Consider the following 17,391-nt stretch of genomic DNA (forward strand, 5'->3'; position numbering starts at 1 on the left):
GGGTGTGCAGATTTATATTCTCTGCATTTACTTAACCCGGCAGTGAACTGCATGGGCGCCATTTGTTAGGCGATGACAGACTTCACCTCCAGCAAGGACTGCTCCACAAAATCGCAATAATTACCCAGTAACCTTCATAACAAATATTATTATTGAAAAGGCCAGTTTGTGGAGATAGAATCGATGGAAGAACAAATTTTTTTTTTTTCAGAAAACACCAAGCATAACAAATCTGGGCTTCCCCTCCAGTTCTGAAGACTAGTGCTCTGGAGCCCCCTCCCTGTTTGGCTGAACCCCTAGATTGAACCCCTCACTTTTGCCTTGGCATCTTGTTTATACTCTTGTCATTAGCTAGAAGAAAATTTCCCCAATGGAAGCCAAAGGGCTACAGCCTAAGCTACCCTGCCTTCTTGATGATGGGCAGGGCAGGAGGAGACTCCAGCCAGAGAATGAAAGTCGTTAAGGGCATCTTGGAAGTTGAAACAGTTGCCTTCCTCTCTAACAGCCAATCTTCTGCACTGTGGTTGTAGGGATGGAACATTCTCGGACTCTCAACAAGTGAGAACCACTGTTTCTGGTAGAAAACTCTGTCTTGCTCTCCCAGAGCCAAAGGAAGCAGGACAAAGTGAGGAATCATAGGAGAAAAAGGATCTTGGCATGATGCTTGAGTTTAGACCAGGGAAACCCTAACAAACCCCTAAGCAAGTGTTACCAGAAGTGTCCTATGGTACTCACAGTCAAGGGAATACACTCTTCCTGGCATGGAGAAACAAACAGGGCTCTACACATTTCCGCTACCTTCTCCTTTTACAAGAGAACACACAGATTTCTGCCACCAACTGAAGCTGGATGTCTTCAAAAAGCCCTCAGTGGGAGGGTCTCTCTCTCTCTCTCTCTCTCTCTCTCTCTCTCTCTCTCTCTCTCTCTCTCTTCCTCTTTTAAAAAAAGATTCAAAAGAATCCATAAAAAGATATAACTCATCTACAAAATGAGCAGATAACCAATCACCTTTTTAAGTACGCTTCCCATGAAAACAGAAAGAAAACATTTCCTCCAATAACAGTCCCATAGATCTAACTGGATGCTGTATTTCTCAAAAGTCACTTAACTCCACGTGGGTCAACCTGCCCTCTTAAATTCTACTTAAGCCTTGTGAAGATTAAAACAGACAGAAATAAGCAAGCTGACACCACTCAAGGCCTGTATTTCTTTTTTTTTTTTTTAATTTGTGGGGAAGATCCCTGAGAACGTATTTGGTTCGATACAATACCATCAGCTTTTGTACCCACTCCCACACCTCAGGGTGTGGCCAGCGGGTGCTGTGGAGGCTTTCTTTCTCCTAGATACATCCACGAACACCAGCATTTCTATGACCATTGGGTGGTTTTCCCCCCCTAGTTTCAGCCACCAAAAATTAGGCAAGCAAAATCACCAGACATATAACCGAAAGAAAACAACAACCCAGCATTTTCTAATAACTCAGAGCAGCAAAACAAAGAATCCAGCATCCCAAGACACATCAAGTAGTAAGAAGCCATTTTCATGTAAAATTTTTGACTCCAGTTCCTTCCTAAGAGATGGACACCGTCTTCCTGAGTACTGAAGTTCCAATATTCACTCCACACAAAATAACTTTGTGAGTCCTCAGCTCCCCACTGTTTAGGGGAAGTGTGATTTTTTAAGAGAGTTTTTTTTCCCCCAAATGTCCTAGGTTTTTCTTTCTTTGTATCTTTGAATTTGGGGCTTCTGTGGATCTACATTGAATGAAAGAGAGGGATGTGTAAGCAACACTTTAAAATGTTTCTCTTTAAGCACTTGGCCAATTCCTTTAGCAGCTAATACTTAAAAGGAGGGCCTACCCAGCTCCAGAGAAAAAGAAGAGTTCTTTCTTATTTTCATTTTTTCGTTTCATGTCTAAATATAGGTGGAAATATTGGCTGAGCTCTTCAAACAGGATTGGGGGAATATATTAGGTCTCTGATGGGTACCTATCCTGAAAAGACCCCAGAACAGGCCAGCAGGTCCCTAGTTATTTGGTTTGCTTTGCCATTGAAGGACGTGGGAGGCTGGGGCCCGGATGGAATTGTACCCAGGAAATTTTTATTTCACCTAACTTCACTCATTGGTGCAATTTTGGAGACTGTTTTGGAAAACATATATTATGTAAATTTCCTGGGATCAAACAGAAAGAACAAATAACAAAAGAGATAAGGAAATCTCCTACTGACAAACGAGCAATTTCTTCCTAAACTACCCTTTATGGTGTGTCAAGAAAAACAACCTAATGACTCTAGGAACTTTTAAGTTGGGCATTGAAGACACCTCAATTTCCCTCAAAACTTTAGGCACAGTTTCAGAAGAAGGAATTGGTCTGCATGTTGTATAGGGGTACGCTTCTCTCTGCCCTTAGTGTTATCTAGGGAGTCACCTGACTTGCCTTTTGGGGGTCCTGAGCATTGATGTCTTTCTCCTACAAAGAAATGTAGGAAAAGGAGAGAAGGGAAGCAGAAGAAAGGCAGGCGGAAGAAAAGAAAGCGCTTTCACCCCTTTCAGTTAGCCTGGGGATTCAAAGACTAAAGTTAAATCCGGCCATAAAGTTTATTGCTTCAGACTCACAGGCGGGTGAGAACTCGGAGGCAAAAAGAAAAGAACTGGCGAACAGGGTTCAGGGCCTGGCCCTGTTCGGGGGAGCTGAGTACCCTCTACCTCCTAGGTGGGGACCCGCTGCCCCCAGCGTTCTGTGGGTGCTAGCAGTCTGGTCTCTGCCACACAGCCAAGGCCCCAGCCAGCTTCTGCTGTCTCCAGCCAGTCTGAAACCCAGCATCGAAGGCCGCCGCCTCAATTCAGTCCTGCCAAATGACCCTGGCCCGCGAAGACATATTGCCACAGCCCCATAAGGAATCCCGCCAGTATCGGCCTCGGCCCTACCCGGGCCTTTCTTTCAAACTCTCCAGTTCAGTTCAGCCTTCTACTTCAGTGGCCCGAGCCCCTTCAACTCCCAGGCCCCGCATCCCAGAGCTCCGCGACCCCCAAAGGGCCTGGACCTGGCCAAGCTTAGAAAGAGGGACAGGGGTTGCCAAGTTTCACACACAGACCCATTCTCACACACACAAAAAATCATCTTTTTGCACGCCGGCGGGAGCAGCGGAAGTCATTAACATCCCCGATTGTGAGCAATTAAAGTTAGGCCTGGGATGCGGCTCGGCCACAGGCGCTGTTCACCGTGCTGCCCCCACAAAGCTGGCTCTGACTTTGCTAATTTGGGCAGAGGGAAAACTTTCTTCTCCCATTTTTTAATTCAGAGACAGTTTCAGCGTTACTGAGCCAGAGAGAAAGAGGAGCAAGAAACTTTTCGGAGTGCAAATAAACTCGAGAGGCAAGAGCTTACCTTAACTTGGAGGGAGCCATTTTTCAGAGAGTTTTGAGAACTTGTGGTTTGGACACTTCTGGACCTAAAATTGACAATTTGAATGACCAGGCAGCACACGTAGCCTGCAAAAGAGTCAAATGGAGTCCAGCGTTAGTGAGATTATATGTTATGTGGTATATAATGTTGGATGTCAACTCCCCAAAACCATAAAACTTACTTTAATGGCCCCACGTGACGTTTTATAGCCAGTGAGCCGATCTGTCTGTGCTATGGATGATTTTACGATCTAATTCATAGACAAAACCCTATTCATTTGGCACCCAAATGTCATATAGCCGGAACTGGGGCTTATAAAGTTTACTGTTATATAACTTTTAAAAGGAAAGGCGGCATCCGTGTAAGCAGTGGGTAAATGTGCAAATCTCTAGTTGCGCTTTAGCTGCTCTGAGGAGTTTCCCAATGGAGCTAGGATGGGGTAAGTACTTTCCATTTGTAGCAAATTAATTGTAGCAAAAGAAGCAAACTGGGTTAAGTAAGAGGAGTGGGGAAGGGGTACTAGGGTGGGTTAGTGGGCAGGGGGTTTGGGGTCTACATCCTGGCAGAGGATCCCCTTCAGCAAGGCCTAGGACAGCCTTAGGGATGAAGGATCTGTGTGGGCCGGACTGTGGCTAACAAAGCCCTGGCTTTTCTCTCCTTTCTCTTTCTCTCCTTTTTGGCACCCACTAAGTTAACTTGGTTTCCTCAGAGATGGACAGGGTTGACTCAGGCCTTGGAACCTCTTACAGCTTTTCCCACCTGCTTCTGGCCTGAATTTTCTGATGGCTCAGAGTTAGGAAGGCGGTGTGAGTCAAGGTGGTGGTGGGAGGCCACCTGAAGAGGCAAGCTGCCCAGGTAGTCTCAGACGCACCAGCTTCCAGCACGGCTGGACAGACAGAAAAGCAGAAAGAGCCCTAGCTTGCTGTTTAGCACAAATCAGACGACCAAGAGAACTTACAATAGAAAGTTTATTTTTTGTTTCCAGTCAGTATTTTTTCCTCAAAAACAAATACAAAAAAAAAAGCTGATCACAGTTTGCTTAAACAGCCAGACTCGAACAAAATTTGTAACTTTGTTCACAAAAACATACATCACTGAAGCTGCGCTTAGAAGAGCCACTTCCAGAGTTCGTGCAAAGGGTCCTACAAAGGCACGCAGGGACACACCGCTTGGAGTCACAGTTTTCGTCACAGTCACTAGCCACTACACGATGAACAAGTTAAGTTGTGTCTCATCAAGTCACCTCTACAACAGCATTAATTACACAAGGAATATAGGTAGTTTGGATAAAAATATCTTTAACAGCTTGGAGCTATTGAGACAGGAACACTTCCACGCACATGCACGTTAACCAACTCAAGTGCAACACACAACATTGGCACTAAACGAGGTTGAAGGGGGGGGCTTTTTCTGTGTGTGTGGGTTTTTTTTTCTTTCTTTTTTTTTTTGTTTTAGTTACTTCAAGTAACACAGCTTGCTTCATATAAATAAGTTAAAACATCTATTTTTTTTTTTTCAAGACAAAGCCATTCAGGACAAAGAGATGAACAGAGGCAGATCTACTTATACAGGCGCTATAATGGCAATAAACAGGCTCATGATTAAAAGATGAATTAGGGCAACGAGAACAGGGCTTCTTCACAGAAGGAACACAGGGGGAGTTTGAGACAGTCACCTTAGTACTGACATTACGGAGGGAGGGCTCCGCTACTACTGCTCAGTACTTTAACCGCCCAGAGGCTCAGGGGCGGAAGGCCCCTCCCGCCGCGGCCATGCTCATGCTTTTCAGCTTGTTATCTTTTTTCCACTTCATCCTCCGGTTTTGGAACCAGATTTTAATTTGTCTCTCGGAGAGGCAAAGAGCATGTGCTATTTCAATTCTTCTTCGGCGGGTCAGGTAGCGGTTGAAGTGGAATTCCTTCTCCAGCTCCAGGGTCTGGTAGCGCGTGTAGGCCGTCCGGGCCCTTTTGCCTTCTGGGCCGCCTATGTTGTCTGCAACAGAAAAGTCAGCGGTTTAGCCACCAACTCCTTAGCACCTGGTTCTAAGACTCAGCCAGGGTCCTGAGCTGAGGGAAAAGGCTCAACAAGTCCCCCCTCACCCCACCCCCGCACTTTCCCCCCTTCCCGAATTTCCTTCCCTCTTCCTTTCTAAAGTGAAAAACAACAGGATTGGGACTCTGGGCACAACTGGCCCACCTGAGACTGGAACCCCGTCTTGTAGGACAGCCTGGCTCTCCCTCGACCCCATTCTGCTCTTTGGCCCTCCAGGAGTTGTCATAAGCAGGGCATTGCCCTTCCAGGCTGCCCACAGCTCAGAAATGCACCAAAGCACTGTCTTTTTCTGAGTTCCCAAGTGGCCTCCGGGTCACCCTCTGTTAAAGTTCCAGCCGCCCTGGCCGCCTTCTGTTCCAGCCTATACGCTTGGGGCGCCCGCTTTCTTTTTATTTTCTTTCATTTCCTCTCTCTCTTGGCCCCAAACTTCAGAATCTCGCCTTCCCTCGCCTGATTTCCCCCCCAAGCCCCTTTTAGGGGGCTGTAATTAGTAACGCTGTTTCCCCAGCGTAGCCCTTCTCATAAATTATCCACCCTGACAAGCCCGATTCACGGCCCCTACTACCATCCCTACCTCTCCATGTCCTGCTCGGCTGGCCTGACCCTTAAGCGCGCTCCGAGGCACTGGGGTTCCACATGGAATTTCTTCCTCTTTCAACATCTAAACTTTTGCTCGGCCACCCCATTCCCCCCAGTATTTGCGAATACAGGATGCTGCTGCAGTAATGGGGAGGAAGTAAAGAGGAAGGCAGGGAAAGGAAAACCGCAGGGAGAGGCTCTGCGGGCTGGAGAGAGGCGAGACTAGGCGAGAGACCCGGAGAGAGGCTGCAAAGAACAGAGGGTGACCGAGACCCGCGCCCCCACGGACGCGTGGATCAGAAAACGGCTGGCTTTACCGTGACTAATGTGCAGCTTGCGCATCCAGGGGTAGATCTGAGGTTGAGCTGGCGGCGCCGGGCTCGGCTCGCTCTGGGCGCTCGCCTGCTCGCTGCTGGCAGGGGCGTCCTCCTCGGCTGCGGACGCCGTGCCAACCCCCTCTCTGCTGCTGATGTGGGTGCTGCCCGCGTTGGCCGAGGCGCCGCTGGAGTTGCCCAGGGAGTTTTTGCCGCCGTGGTGGCTGTCGCTGCCGGGCGAGGGAGCCACCGCCGAGCAGGGCAGCGGGTCGGGCGGAGGCGAGTGCGTGGACGTGGCCGGCTGACTGTACCTGGGCTCGGCGGGCGCCGCACTGGCCCCGGCCGCGTAGCTGCGGGCGCGCTCGCCAGAGCCAAAGTGGCCGGAACCCGAACGGCCGACGCTGAGATCCATGCCATTGTAGCCGTAGCCGTACCTGCCGGAGTGCATGCTCGCCGAGTCCCTGAATTGTTCGCTCACGGAACTATGATCTCCATAATTATGCAACTGGTAGTCCGGGCCATTTGGATAGCGACCGCAAAATGAGTTTACAAAATAAGAGCTCATTTGTTTTTTGATATGTGTGCTTGATTTGTGGCTCGCGGTCGTTTGTGCGTCTATAGCACCCTTGCACAATTTATGATGAATTATGGAAATGACTGGGACATGTACTCGGTTCCCTCCTACGTAGGCACCCAAATATGGGGTACGACTTCGAATCACGTGCTTTTGTTGTCCAGTCGTAAATCCTGCCTGATGACCTCTAGAGGTAAACTCGTGCACTAATGGGGGAGTTGGGTGGAGGCGAGAGGGGTGGCGCGCGCGCCCTGGGCGCGTGCCCGCCACCCGCCGCCGCCGTTCAGTCGGACTCGAGCGCCACCCTCTGGAGGCAGGGCGGATCGCATCGCTTCCGACCTCGGGATGCAAGGGCCGGGGTCGAATTGAGGTTACAGCCCATTATGGCAAAATTATTGCATTTCCCTCGCAGTTCCATTAGGATGTACCAATTGTGAGGCCGTCAGCTGCCGATCGCACGCCCGGCGAGGATGCAGAGGATTAGGGGGAGGTGGTGACTTGGAATTATTTACAACAACTTTATTTCCCTGGCTTTGTAGCCCCTCTTATTTTTGTGTAGAGGTTGGGGTCGGTCCTGCCCGTCCGGCCCGCAGCTGTGAATTTTGAAAACACAGATATCACCTTCGGGGAAGGGAAGACCATTTAGCCAATTGAAGAAATAAATCCTGCCCACAGCAGCAGTCACAATTAAGGCTTTTTCTTTTCTTTTTTTGTTTGTGAGCGCGTGAAGGGCAGTGTCCCTGCCGCTCTTAAACGACAAGCGTCTATTAAAGACAGCTTTTGTGTAGTGTTCCTCCGAGGCGAGGTCAAATTCCATACACTCGTATAACCAGAGCCGATTTTTCTTCCGTGTAAATACGTTTTTCGTATCATTAGTTTGCTATCTGATTTGCTTATTTATCCAGCCTGGAATATCTTCATCCCTGGTCTGGTTCCTTCAGCCAACCGGGCCCCAGGTAGCAGGGTTCTTGGTGAACCCAGAGAGTGGGCCCTGACTCCCTGCAGCCTCTGAGGCTGCTTGGAAGTTGGGAACCATGGATAAAGCTTTTGGGGTCTTGCTTAGACCTCCGGGAGTAAATTGCGGGAACTAATGGAACCATTTCGTGGCAGTGCCTAGTATCTCCGTAGTTATTTTCCTGGGCTCCAAAAGACGAAATCAAATCACAAATGTTGCTGAGAGGCGAGCAGAATCTCCCTACTAGAGGCCTGGCATCTCAGGCGCCCCTGGCATGCTTATTAGCTAGAACTCTTCAGGCTCCCATGGTCCTGGGCCCCCTCTTTTGGGTCCTGGGAGCTTCTAGGTGGCGGCACCCACTCTGTAAGAGGCAGGGAGTGGGAATCGGGAGCAAGGAGCTTGCAGGAGCCTTGTCGCTCCCGAGCTTGTACTATTCCACTCGCGCCCAGGTTGGTTCGCCTCGGCTGAAGCTGCAGCTCTCCCAATGACTGTTATGCGGCGGCTGAAAGACTTGGTTCTGTCGGAGAAGAGGAGAGTTCTCCTTTGTTCCTCCGGCTTCTTGTTTAGGGGCATCCTGAGAAGCCACGATAGGGCTGGGGCCCAGCTCTTTAGGCCCTTTCTTTCCAGTAGCCAGAGCCGATTTGGCGATGCCCTTCGAGATTTGATGGCGAGGGACCAAAGCGGAAAAGCTCAGACAGCAAACCGGGCACTGCCTGGGGCTCTTTCTTCCCTCAACAACACCGCGTTTGTAGCTCAGGGAGCGCAGAGGCGCTATCACAGCAGCAGGGACATTCTGGGTGCACCCCGGGACTCCCAAGCTGACTCGGGCAGCAATGGGGGAAAGAACCTGTGTGTGTGTGTACAGTATGTCTGTCCCACAGCTGACATTAGGTGTGTGAGTTTTGTTTGCTTGTTTTCTGTAATAAGTAAATGCGCAGACTCCTGCAAAGCTTTGGACTGCAGAAGCACCCGGGTGGGAGCAGGCTGGAAGAAAACTTGGGGAGCAGGCAGGAGCACCAGGGGGCAAAGCCAATAGAGGTTAGGACGCTGGCCTGGTCCCTGTCCTGAAGTCTACTCGCCCGCCTTGGCCTCAGAGTCTTCCCCGCTGGGTTGTGTGGAATTGATGAGTTTATTTTCCTTTTTCCATTTCATGCGCCGATTCTGGAACCAGATCTTGATCTGGCGCTCGGTGAGGCAAAGCGCGTTGGCGATCTCGATGCGGCGCCGCCGAGTCAGGTAGCGGTTGAAGTGGAATTCCTTTTCGAGCTCCAGAGTCTGGTAGCGAGTGTAGGTCTGGCGGCCTCTGCGCCCGTGACTCCCATACACCGCACCTGCAGGCAGAAATATGTGGCGGGTAAGCGAGAGCAAACGAATGCACTCCGTGTGCCTTCCCACTGCAGTCTCTAAGCCTGAAAACTCCCTACTGCTACCCCAGCGTCTAGCACCGGCAAAAAGCCGGCTGAATGGCAAGGATGATTTCATACCAAGAGAGACGTTTTCGCCTAAAATCGACTTGGGGCGGGAAATTATTGCTTTTGACAAATGTGTTTTGTTAGAAAACCATTAGAAGCGAGGAAATAGCATGGGCGTTCTTAATTTGAGGGGCCAAAGTCACTGTTTCAAGGGAGGGTAGCGTTTATTTGTCTGTAAATGAAGTGGGGATCCTAGGAGCAGCAAGGAAACTGAATTCTCACATTGGTGTCTGTGAAAGATGCCATGGAGGCTCCTCGTGTGGGATCTCAGTGTATTTTTGGAAACTGAAATATGGCCAGCCTTCTCCAATCTTTGCATGTTGTTAGCAAGTGCTGTGATTCATCTGAAGGCTTGGGGGGGGGTGAGTTCTGAAGCCCTCATGAGGCTCTGTCCAGCTGCAGGGGGAAAGGGGACCCCCTGTGGGATCTTGGAAAACTTGGAGTAAAGAGATGGTTCCATAGGTGAACGGGTGGGATCTGGCCCTGGTAGGACTGTGATAGGCTGTCCCGGTGCCAGAGGTACCCAAGCCAGGTGTGAGGCTCAGGCACGGTCTCAGGAGGAGATAGAAGTTGGCTTAAAGTGTGAAGTTGAGTGGAAGGTAAAAGTGGGAGAGGAGAGGAGAGGAGAGGAGAGGAGAGAGAGAGAGAGAGAGAGAGAGAGAGAGAGAGAGAGAGAGAGAGAGAGAATATGAATATTCTGAGAAGGTGGCCTTCCACAGCTTCAGAGCTTTGCTGGAGACATTGAAAGAGGTCAAGTGAGGAAAAGAAGGCCTCTGCCTGCCTGGGTTTCTGGGCTTGCAAAGGGCAGAAGAAAGAGGAGAGGGAGTGTGGAGGAGTTTGTCCATGGTGTTTTCTGGAGACCCCTTTTGCTTGAAAACTTGAGGGGTGTTATGAGGGTGCAGCTGAGCAGCCTTCTCATCTGGACCGGACCCCCCCTCCCCCCATTCTGTTGCCCCTGTTACAGGTCTCATATAGCTTGGCAGTGAATGAATCCTTCACACACTCTAAAGTGTCACCTTACATGGCTCTCCTGGCCCAGGCTTTCCTCTGGCTGGGCCTGATTGTTCCACTGGGAATGTTTAGGGCTCTCTCTCTCTCTCTCTCTCTCTCTCTCTCTCTCTCTCTCTCTCTCTCTCCCTCTCCCTCTCTCTTTCTCAAATTAAAAAAAAGACAGATGGAAACTTTGTCCATTCTATCCTTCTTCCTATTCTATCTATCTACCTATCTCTCCTTCCTTCCTTTCTCTTTCTCTCCTTCCTTCCTTTCTTTTTCTCCTTCCTTGCTTCCTTCCTTCCTTCCTTCCTTTCTTCCTTCCTTCCTTGCCTGCCAGCTTTTCCTTCTCCCTGCACTCTCTAGGATGGGGGAGCAGGGAAATTGCCTTACCCGCACAGGAATTCATCCGCTGCATCCAGGGGTAAACAGGGCTCGTGTACTTCCGGTCGGTGCCTTCCTCATGGAGGGCTTTGCCCTGCACGCTGCTGCTGTCAGGTTTGTACTGCTGCTCGGGAGAAAAGTGCAGGTAGTCCCCGGGGCCCCTCTGCTTGCTATTGCCCGAGGGTGAGGCGCCACTGAGGTCCTTATCAGAATAGAAACATGAGGCCCCGTATTCGTAGGATGCCCGGTTGCAGGCCAGGACCGAGTTGGACTGTTGGTAGAAACAAGGTGAGGTGTATGTCTTGTCCGGAAGACTCGATGCCCCGTAAGAGGCCGGGAAGGGCCTCAGCGTGTCATAGCCGGCCGGGTAGAGGGGCAGCTGGCCCAAGAAGGAGTCCTGGCCGCTGGGCAGGCTCCCAGGGAAAGTGGGATTCACAAAATAGGAACTCATTTGCGCGCCCCTCTGCAGGACTGTGATTTGTTGTGTATTAGTACATCTGGCTATAACTATTAGTAGTCATCGAACTGGTTTGTTTCTGGATGGCCGAACGCCAAAAGCGACAGCAGCAAATCGCACCAGCTGACGCAGCGGCGGCCAATGGGAGCGAGCGCCGGAGCCCGCTCCCCGGGGACCACGGCGACCGAGGCAGCAAAGTTACAAACAGCCCCCAGCCCGCCCGCCCGCCCGCCACCCGCCCGGCAGATTAATGGGCGCACACAGCCAGCCGGCCCCCGCTCTCCCCCACACACCCCTGAACGCCAGCGGTGGGCACGGCCCGGGCAGGGATGTGTAGATCAGAGTCGAGTAGAGGCATTAGTGCCCAGGTCAATGAAAAGGCCCCACCAGGCCTGCCCTTTCCTCTTTCCCTTTTTGCCTTGTTGGTTTTTGCTGGTTTTCTCCTCCAAACAGGAAACCTGACAAGCCTGAGCCAGAAGGGGCGGTGACGAGAATGGCTTTGCTCTGGAGAGCCCTCTGTCCCAGGCGGGACCTTTGCTGCCCCTCCCCTTGGACTCCCTTAACCGTGGGTATGGGTTCTTGCGCTGGAGAAGGGTCTCTGAGAAGCCAGGCCTTCACGCTGCTTTTCAGCCCCCGCGCTTTAGGGATTCCTGACCGCCTATCCCCTCCCATTCTTACTACAGGTTGGGCCTTACTGCCAAAGGCTGAAAGACCACCCCTCTTAGACCAGGCCCAGGCCAAAGGCAGGGCCTTCCTGTACCCCCTTCTCCCCAATACTGCCCTCCATGTTTGACTTGCCTGCAATGGTCCGTGCCTGCGTGGGCTTAAAGCAAGCAACAACACCACTGTGCACCGTGTATCCTGTCTGTGAACCCAGAAAAGGAGAGGCTAAAACCCATAGTTTCAAGAAGAAATCTACAGAACAGTGTTTGTGAGACCGGGAGACCAGACTAGGAAGCCATCCGTGAGACTTAACTCCTCTCACCCAGTGTCCCATGCACGACTCCCCTAAGCTACTGGAACGGCTTAGAGCAGTGACAGATAAAACTCCACATGCACTTCTCCCTAGTCTCACTCTAGAAGCAAGAGAGATGCAGGGCCCCGGCTGAGCAGGGCTCAGAGTGCAGCTCCTGCGGCCCAAATCCTTGCGCGGGGATAATTGATGGGCTTGGCTTCCCGGCAGTACGTTGATTGCGCTGTCGTGGTGGCATACCCAATTTCCCCCTGCCTCCCCACCCCCAAAATACTCCTACTGGGGCAGTAGCTAAAAAACCAGAACAGTTCTGTCACTCTGTCACTAGCTCCAGAATCCTGAATTGCCTTGACCACCGGCTCAGGCCTGACGAGTCCCAGATTGGACCTGGAAAGCCTGTCTTGGGCTTCCATGCATAAGGATCAGTCTCATTTTGTAAAACGTGATATCGGTTCCATGGCATTTTCACAACTGTGTTTGTAGGGCTTATAAAAGCCCTTGATTTGGCTTTAAAATCCCTAATTGCGTGGGCGGCAGAGAGACTGTTTACGAGATTTGGTTGGAATTCAGGAGGTTGTTTGTAAGATCTGTAAAACCCTGGTTCGTGCGGACTGACCGGGTTTGGGCCGAGGGGACAATTGGGAATGGTCCTGTAGGAATCTGGTAACGACTTCCTTAATCTCTTCTTTGCTTTTTTTCCCCCTGACCTTCCCTCCTTCCCCCTCAAAAAAGGCGAAAGCTGGAAAAGGTCTTGCCTAAGGTCGGCCTCCAGAGAGCCTATGAAAGCACACCAAAGGAAGGCTGTACTACAAATGGTGTGCCGAAGTCTTTATCTCTCCAACCCAGGAAAGTTTTTTTCTTTCCATAAGACCAAGAGTTATCCAGGAGAGGATAAAATTTAGCGTTTCTCACAGAGAAGATGCAATACACAAAACACAAAACATGAAAACTTGGGAGAAAAAAAGGGGAGTTTTTTTCCTTAAAATGCTCTTTGAAGAAAATAAGTTTGAGTTATTGGTTCTTAAACAAAAAAAGCAGATAACAATTATTTCAACCAATGTCATTTGAAGCGAAAATAGTCATTTTGCAAGTGTTAATTGTTTGTTTTTATCATCTCTCTTTCATTCCTCCATGTCCCGCATAGGGTTGGAGCTGGTGACAGCTAACCACTCGTATATTATGCTTTGATTTGACCTGGATTCTAGATTTAATTGTCTCAGCCAATAAGAGAATTTGATTTCTCAGCTAGGAGCCATAAAATGTATTTCCAGCTTTTGTAAACATTAAGATGGGAAAAAAATTAAATTGAAATCTTTCCGTGTAAGACAAGGTTAGTGCATATTTCAGTTGGCAGTGGACCTGTTTATTCTTCCATATGTATATATGGGGGGCAGGGAGTCAGTCAGTTCTGATGGATCCACTGAGTGGGGAGCAAGATCTCCACACTCTCCACAGAGCCTCTCCTAAGGTTATGAGAGTGACCACCCCAGGACTCTCTGCTAGGTCAAAGCCACACAGAAAACTTACCTTTCATCTTCTCTTCAAAGAGGCTAGGATGGCAGTAGGGTCGCAGAGTTTTCCCTTGCCCTGGGCTGCCCATTGAGCCCCTCCACTTCAGCCAGCCTGGCAGCGGGGCCTGCAGGTGTGTGGGAGGACCCTGAAGGTCCATCTCCATCCAGTCAAATCTCTAGCCCAGAGCCCAAAGCACACAGGTGTGGCCTCTGCCAGTCAAAGGCCCTCTCCAAGAGCCGCCTTCCATCCATAGCCAGTTCTCAGGGCCAGCCAGGCCAGCAAGGCCTCAGAACTACAATTGGTCTCTCCGATGTCAGACTCTCAAAGCCAACGCCTTTCCCGACTGGCAACTGACGTGCGCCCCCAGGGCGCCTTTGGGACGCGTAGTTTGGACAGAAGCAGCCACAACCGGCCAAGCGGCCTGTACAACCAGTCTCCATGGTGCTGGGTTGGGGGCGAGGGAAGGACCCGAGTCTATTCCGGCGGCTGAGGTTTCTGTCATGGATAGCCGAAGCAGGGAGGTTTCACAGCCAAACAGACCCTGGGAGATTGCCCCTGATGCCCGCCCCCCTTCCCCTGCTTCTGGGGAAATCTCTGAGGGGCCCGTACAGCAGTCGCGCCAGGCTCGTAGAGGCGGGCCGCTGCTGGCGCCCGTCCCGGTGACGGCCACAGCGTGGCAGCAGCGAGCTCCCAGCACGGTCGCAATAAATAATCTGCCCGAGGCAGCCACAGTCAGGCAGTCAGCGGCCCTAGGAGGCAAATGCGGCGGCGCTTTATTTGGCCTGCCTGGGGCGCACCCACAGCGTTGTCCGCTGAACACCCCAAATATCAAAGTATTATTCTTAATTGTCTGGCCTATACTGAGATACTATTTTGTGATAGGAAAACAACAACAACAACAACAACCAAAAACCAAATAAACAAAAAAGAACTATAGCCCAGAATCTCGCTACTCATTCTCCAATGTCTCTGTCTCTCGCGGGAAGGGTAAATCTGACCTGGTCAGATGCGTTTTCAGGCTCAGCCACCATGACTGGTACCACCGCGCAATGCAAAGCTACAGCCAGGACAGCAGCACTCAGTGCCGCCTCGCGGCTAGCTGTGGTCCTCTCCCTGGTTGCTCAAGAGATAGGGAACCTTGAACATCATCCTTCCACTGTCCTTAGGTTGGTTGGGGCTGCCATCCTGTTATTTCTCAGACTCCGTTTTGCAATTTTCTTTCAGAAACCTTAGGTTTGGTCCTTCCACACTCGCCAACACAACAGTCTTCTGCACCGAAACAGCCCCCATTAGCACGCAATTAATTCGATTCTTTCCACCAACACAGAATTCCACATATGCATCTAGCCCCTTTCTCGGGGGCTCCAGACTTCACTCTGGTCGGAAAACCGGGCAAATGAAGCAGGCAATCACCGGAGAACTCTGAATTAGTAAGTTTTGCTTTTGTGTTTGCTTGTTTACCTCATCCTCCCTTCTCCCTGAGACTAGCCCCTCTGGAGAGAACAGAGAGTTGTGGGCTACCTCGCTTTTCTCTCCCCTCTGCCCACATTCCCAGGTCGGGACCTAGCTCTGATATTGGGGAAGTCAGTTAAATCAATTTGTGTCATGAATGAAATAATCCCAAACCCCAGGGCTTCCCCGGGTCACCGGGGAAGGGGGAGTGAAGACCTAAGCGCTCTTGCCCAGTGCCAGGGCACTGTGCCACAGAGGGAAGGCCGATTTGCCTTGTGAGTGGCGAAGGTGTTGTCGGTAGTGGGTGAGAATGAGTGACGTGTTTGGGCTGTTGTGTGAAGGGACAGTATGGATGATGGTGAGAAATGCCCCTTTTCAAAGTCGTTCTGGGTGTCCTCTGCTTCCACCGTGGCACCTCACCCACCTTTCCCTGTCTCCTTCCCACATGTCTCACCTTCAGACCGCGGCTCCCAGAAGCTCCTGCCTCTCTGACAGCTGTCCGCTTCAGCAGCCCAGGAGACGAATTGTCCTCCTTCCTGGTGCCAGAGGACGCAGGAAATTAGCCAGGTTGTGAGTTGCAAAGCGGCGGCTGCTGCTCCAGGAACTGGACGCGCCCCACCTCCAGCGACAGCGGCGGGCCTGGGCCTGGCAGAGGCTTCCCCTCACTCGCCATCGCCGGACAAAGCGCAGCCCAGGCAGGCTGAGAAGGCAGAGCTCCGAAGCACGCAGGACGGAGCGGAGCACAAGAATGCGGCTCTATTCTCGCAAGGGAAATTATAAAAAAGTTCATGTTCACGGTTCCTATCCACATGACCGACAGCGGCCAATGGAAGGGCCGAACAACTCATAAAGTTGTATTGCAAAGTTGTAAATTTTCATAAACAACAACGGATTTATGACCCTTTCCCCATCACTAAGAGGAGGCAGCTCTTACACCGGCGCCATCTTACCACTGAGGCTGTCCCGACTTGGGGCTGCAGGTTTTACAGACCCTTTTAGGTCCGATTTATTAAAAAAGAGTCCTAAGAAGCTGGTTTAACCCAGCCAGGAGATAAGAATGGAGATCTTCGCGGGCCAAGCTCAGGATCCTCTAAGCTACTTCCACCGCCCATGGACCCTGGTCCCTCGCTGCTCGCCCCTTCCCCAGCCACAGTTCCTCCTCAGCAACAGGACTTGCCTAGGTTGCGCAGCAGGCAGCAGCCGTGTCTGAGGTCCATGGCAGTCCCAGAACCCCTCCACTGCAGTGTTAAGCCCTGGGGCATCCTTTGCCTCTACTGAAGGCTAAGTGGGGGGTGCTGCGGCAAGTACCCTGAATCCCTTTTCCTACTCTGGGGCTGGACTCAGGGCGCATGCGGAATCCGGAATCAGTAGGAGGGTAGGTAAGATTATTTGAGAGCTCAGTTTGCACCTTTAGAGGAAAGGTTGAATTTGGAATTCGTTCTTGGAATGTGTGAAGTTTGGGAGGCCGTAGATAGAATATACGGTATTAACTAATAGCTGTTTTCAGTGGATGTAGATATTGGTGCGCGCACACAATAGCCAGACAAAAACATCTACAAAGAGGAAGGCACATAAGCAATCATAGACACAGAAAAACGTGCAGCTGGACACAGAAACCCACACATCCAATTATAGACAGGGAAAACGTGGATACACAACAGATATACACACATTATGGATGTGGAAAAGGGCACAGCTATGAAACCTATACGCAGCCACACATAAAAATTAGAAATACGCTTCTTCGTCCAAATCTAAACACAAACATGGAAAAAGAGACATGACACATTTATGCATGAATATTTAAAATTTGGACTCCAGGACAGTTTCTGCACGTTGGCTTCCCCTTGGTCCTTTAACCTGCAGACAGGGCTTACCCTTCAGCTATGGCCACCTCCCCTAGCCCCAAACCCCCTGAAGAAAGCAGTCAGTATTTCTTTGTCACCAGGCATCTTTATTGTTACATAAAACATAGGTAACTGGGCTGGGAAGCATGCCTTCCCTGAACCCCAGGCTGGGTCTAAGGGGGACATGGGACAACACGGGGGGGGGGAAAAAGGGGCACTCGGGTGGGTATTAGACCCCTCCCGTCCACAACAGAATTAGTTCAATACAACACACCATGCTACAAAGTCACCCCATTTAAACATCCTTCCCAAGTCAAGACATTCCTTTACAAATGATCTCCAAGATTATAGAAATGACCAAAAAAAAAATCTGGTTCAAATATACAGTATCTGTCCTAGGTAGGAAAAGTCAGGGCATAAGTAT

At 50.7% G+C, this 17,391-nt stretch overlaps 3 protein-coding genes across 3 annotated transcripts in view; all 3 read right to left on the minus strand.

The window, feature by feature from the left end:
* The window catches only part of Hoxa3 (homeobox A3), a 44,005-nt gene extending 28,348 nt beyond the window's left edge, over positions 1-15,657 (minus strand). The window contains exons 1-2 of the mRNA XM_075955138.1: positions 15,575-15,657; positions 3,389-3,492 (exon numbers count right to left, since the gene is read on the minus strand). The gene's annotated coding sequence lies outside the window, so the exon portion shown is untranslated. The remainder of the gene's footprint in view (positions 1-3,388; positions 3,493-15,574) is intronic.
* Hoxa5 (homeobox A5) lies at positions 4,356-7,025 on the minus strand. The gene is made up of 2 exons (XM_075955141.1): positions 6,355-7,025; positions 4,356-5,398 (listed from the first exon to the last, which is right to left on the minus strand). The coding sequence occupies exons 1-2, from the start codon at positions 6,914-6,916 to the stop codon at positions 5,148-5,150; spliced, it is 813 nt and encodes a 270-aa protein (XP_075811256.1). The 5' UTR covers positions 6,917-7,025; the 3' UTR covers positions 4,356-5,147.
* On the minus strand, positions 7,203-11,360 carry Hoxa6 (homeobox A6). The gene is made up of 2 exons (XM_075955142.1): positions 10,736-11,360; positions 7,203-9,211 (listed from the first exon to the last, which is right to left on the minus strand). The coding sequence occupies exons 1-2, from the start codon at positions 11,175-11,177 to the stop codon at positions 8,952-8,954; spliced, it is 702 nt and encodes a 233-aa protein (XP_075811257.1). The 5' UTR covers positions 11,178-11,360; the 3' UTR covers positions 7,203-8,951.
* Positions 15,658-17,391: the final 1,734 nt, after the last annotated feature.

Source organism: Microtus pennsylvanicus, chromosome 21, assembly GCF_037038515.1.
Source record: "Microtus pennsylvanicus isolate mMicPen1 chromosome 21, mMicPen1.hap1, whole genome shotgun sequence".
Taxonomy (NCBI): Eukaryota; Metazoa; Chordata; class Mammalia; order Rodentia; family Cricetidae; genus Microtus; species Microtus pennsylvanicus.

Coding starts and splice junctions, on each gene's coding strand:
- Hoxa6 (XM_075955142.1), bottom strand. CDS start 11,177: ATGAGTTCCTATTTTGTGAATCCCACTTTCCCTGGGAGCCTGCCCAGC. Junction 9,212..10,735: donor GCGGATGAATTCCTGTGCGG/GTAAGGCAATTT, acceptor TTCTGCCTGCAG/GTGCGGTGTATGGGAGTCAC.
- Hoxa5 (XM_075955141.1), bottom strand. CDS start 6,916: ATGAGCTCTTATTTTGTAAACTCATTTTGCGGTCGCTATCCAAATGGC. Junction 5,399..6,354: donor CAAGCTGCACATTAGTCACG/GTAAAGCCAGCC, acceptor TTTCTGTTGCAG/ACAACATAGGCGGCCCAGAA.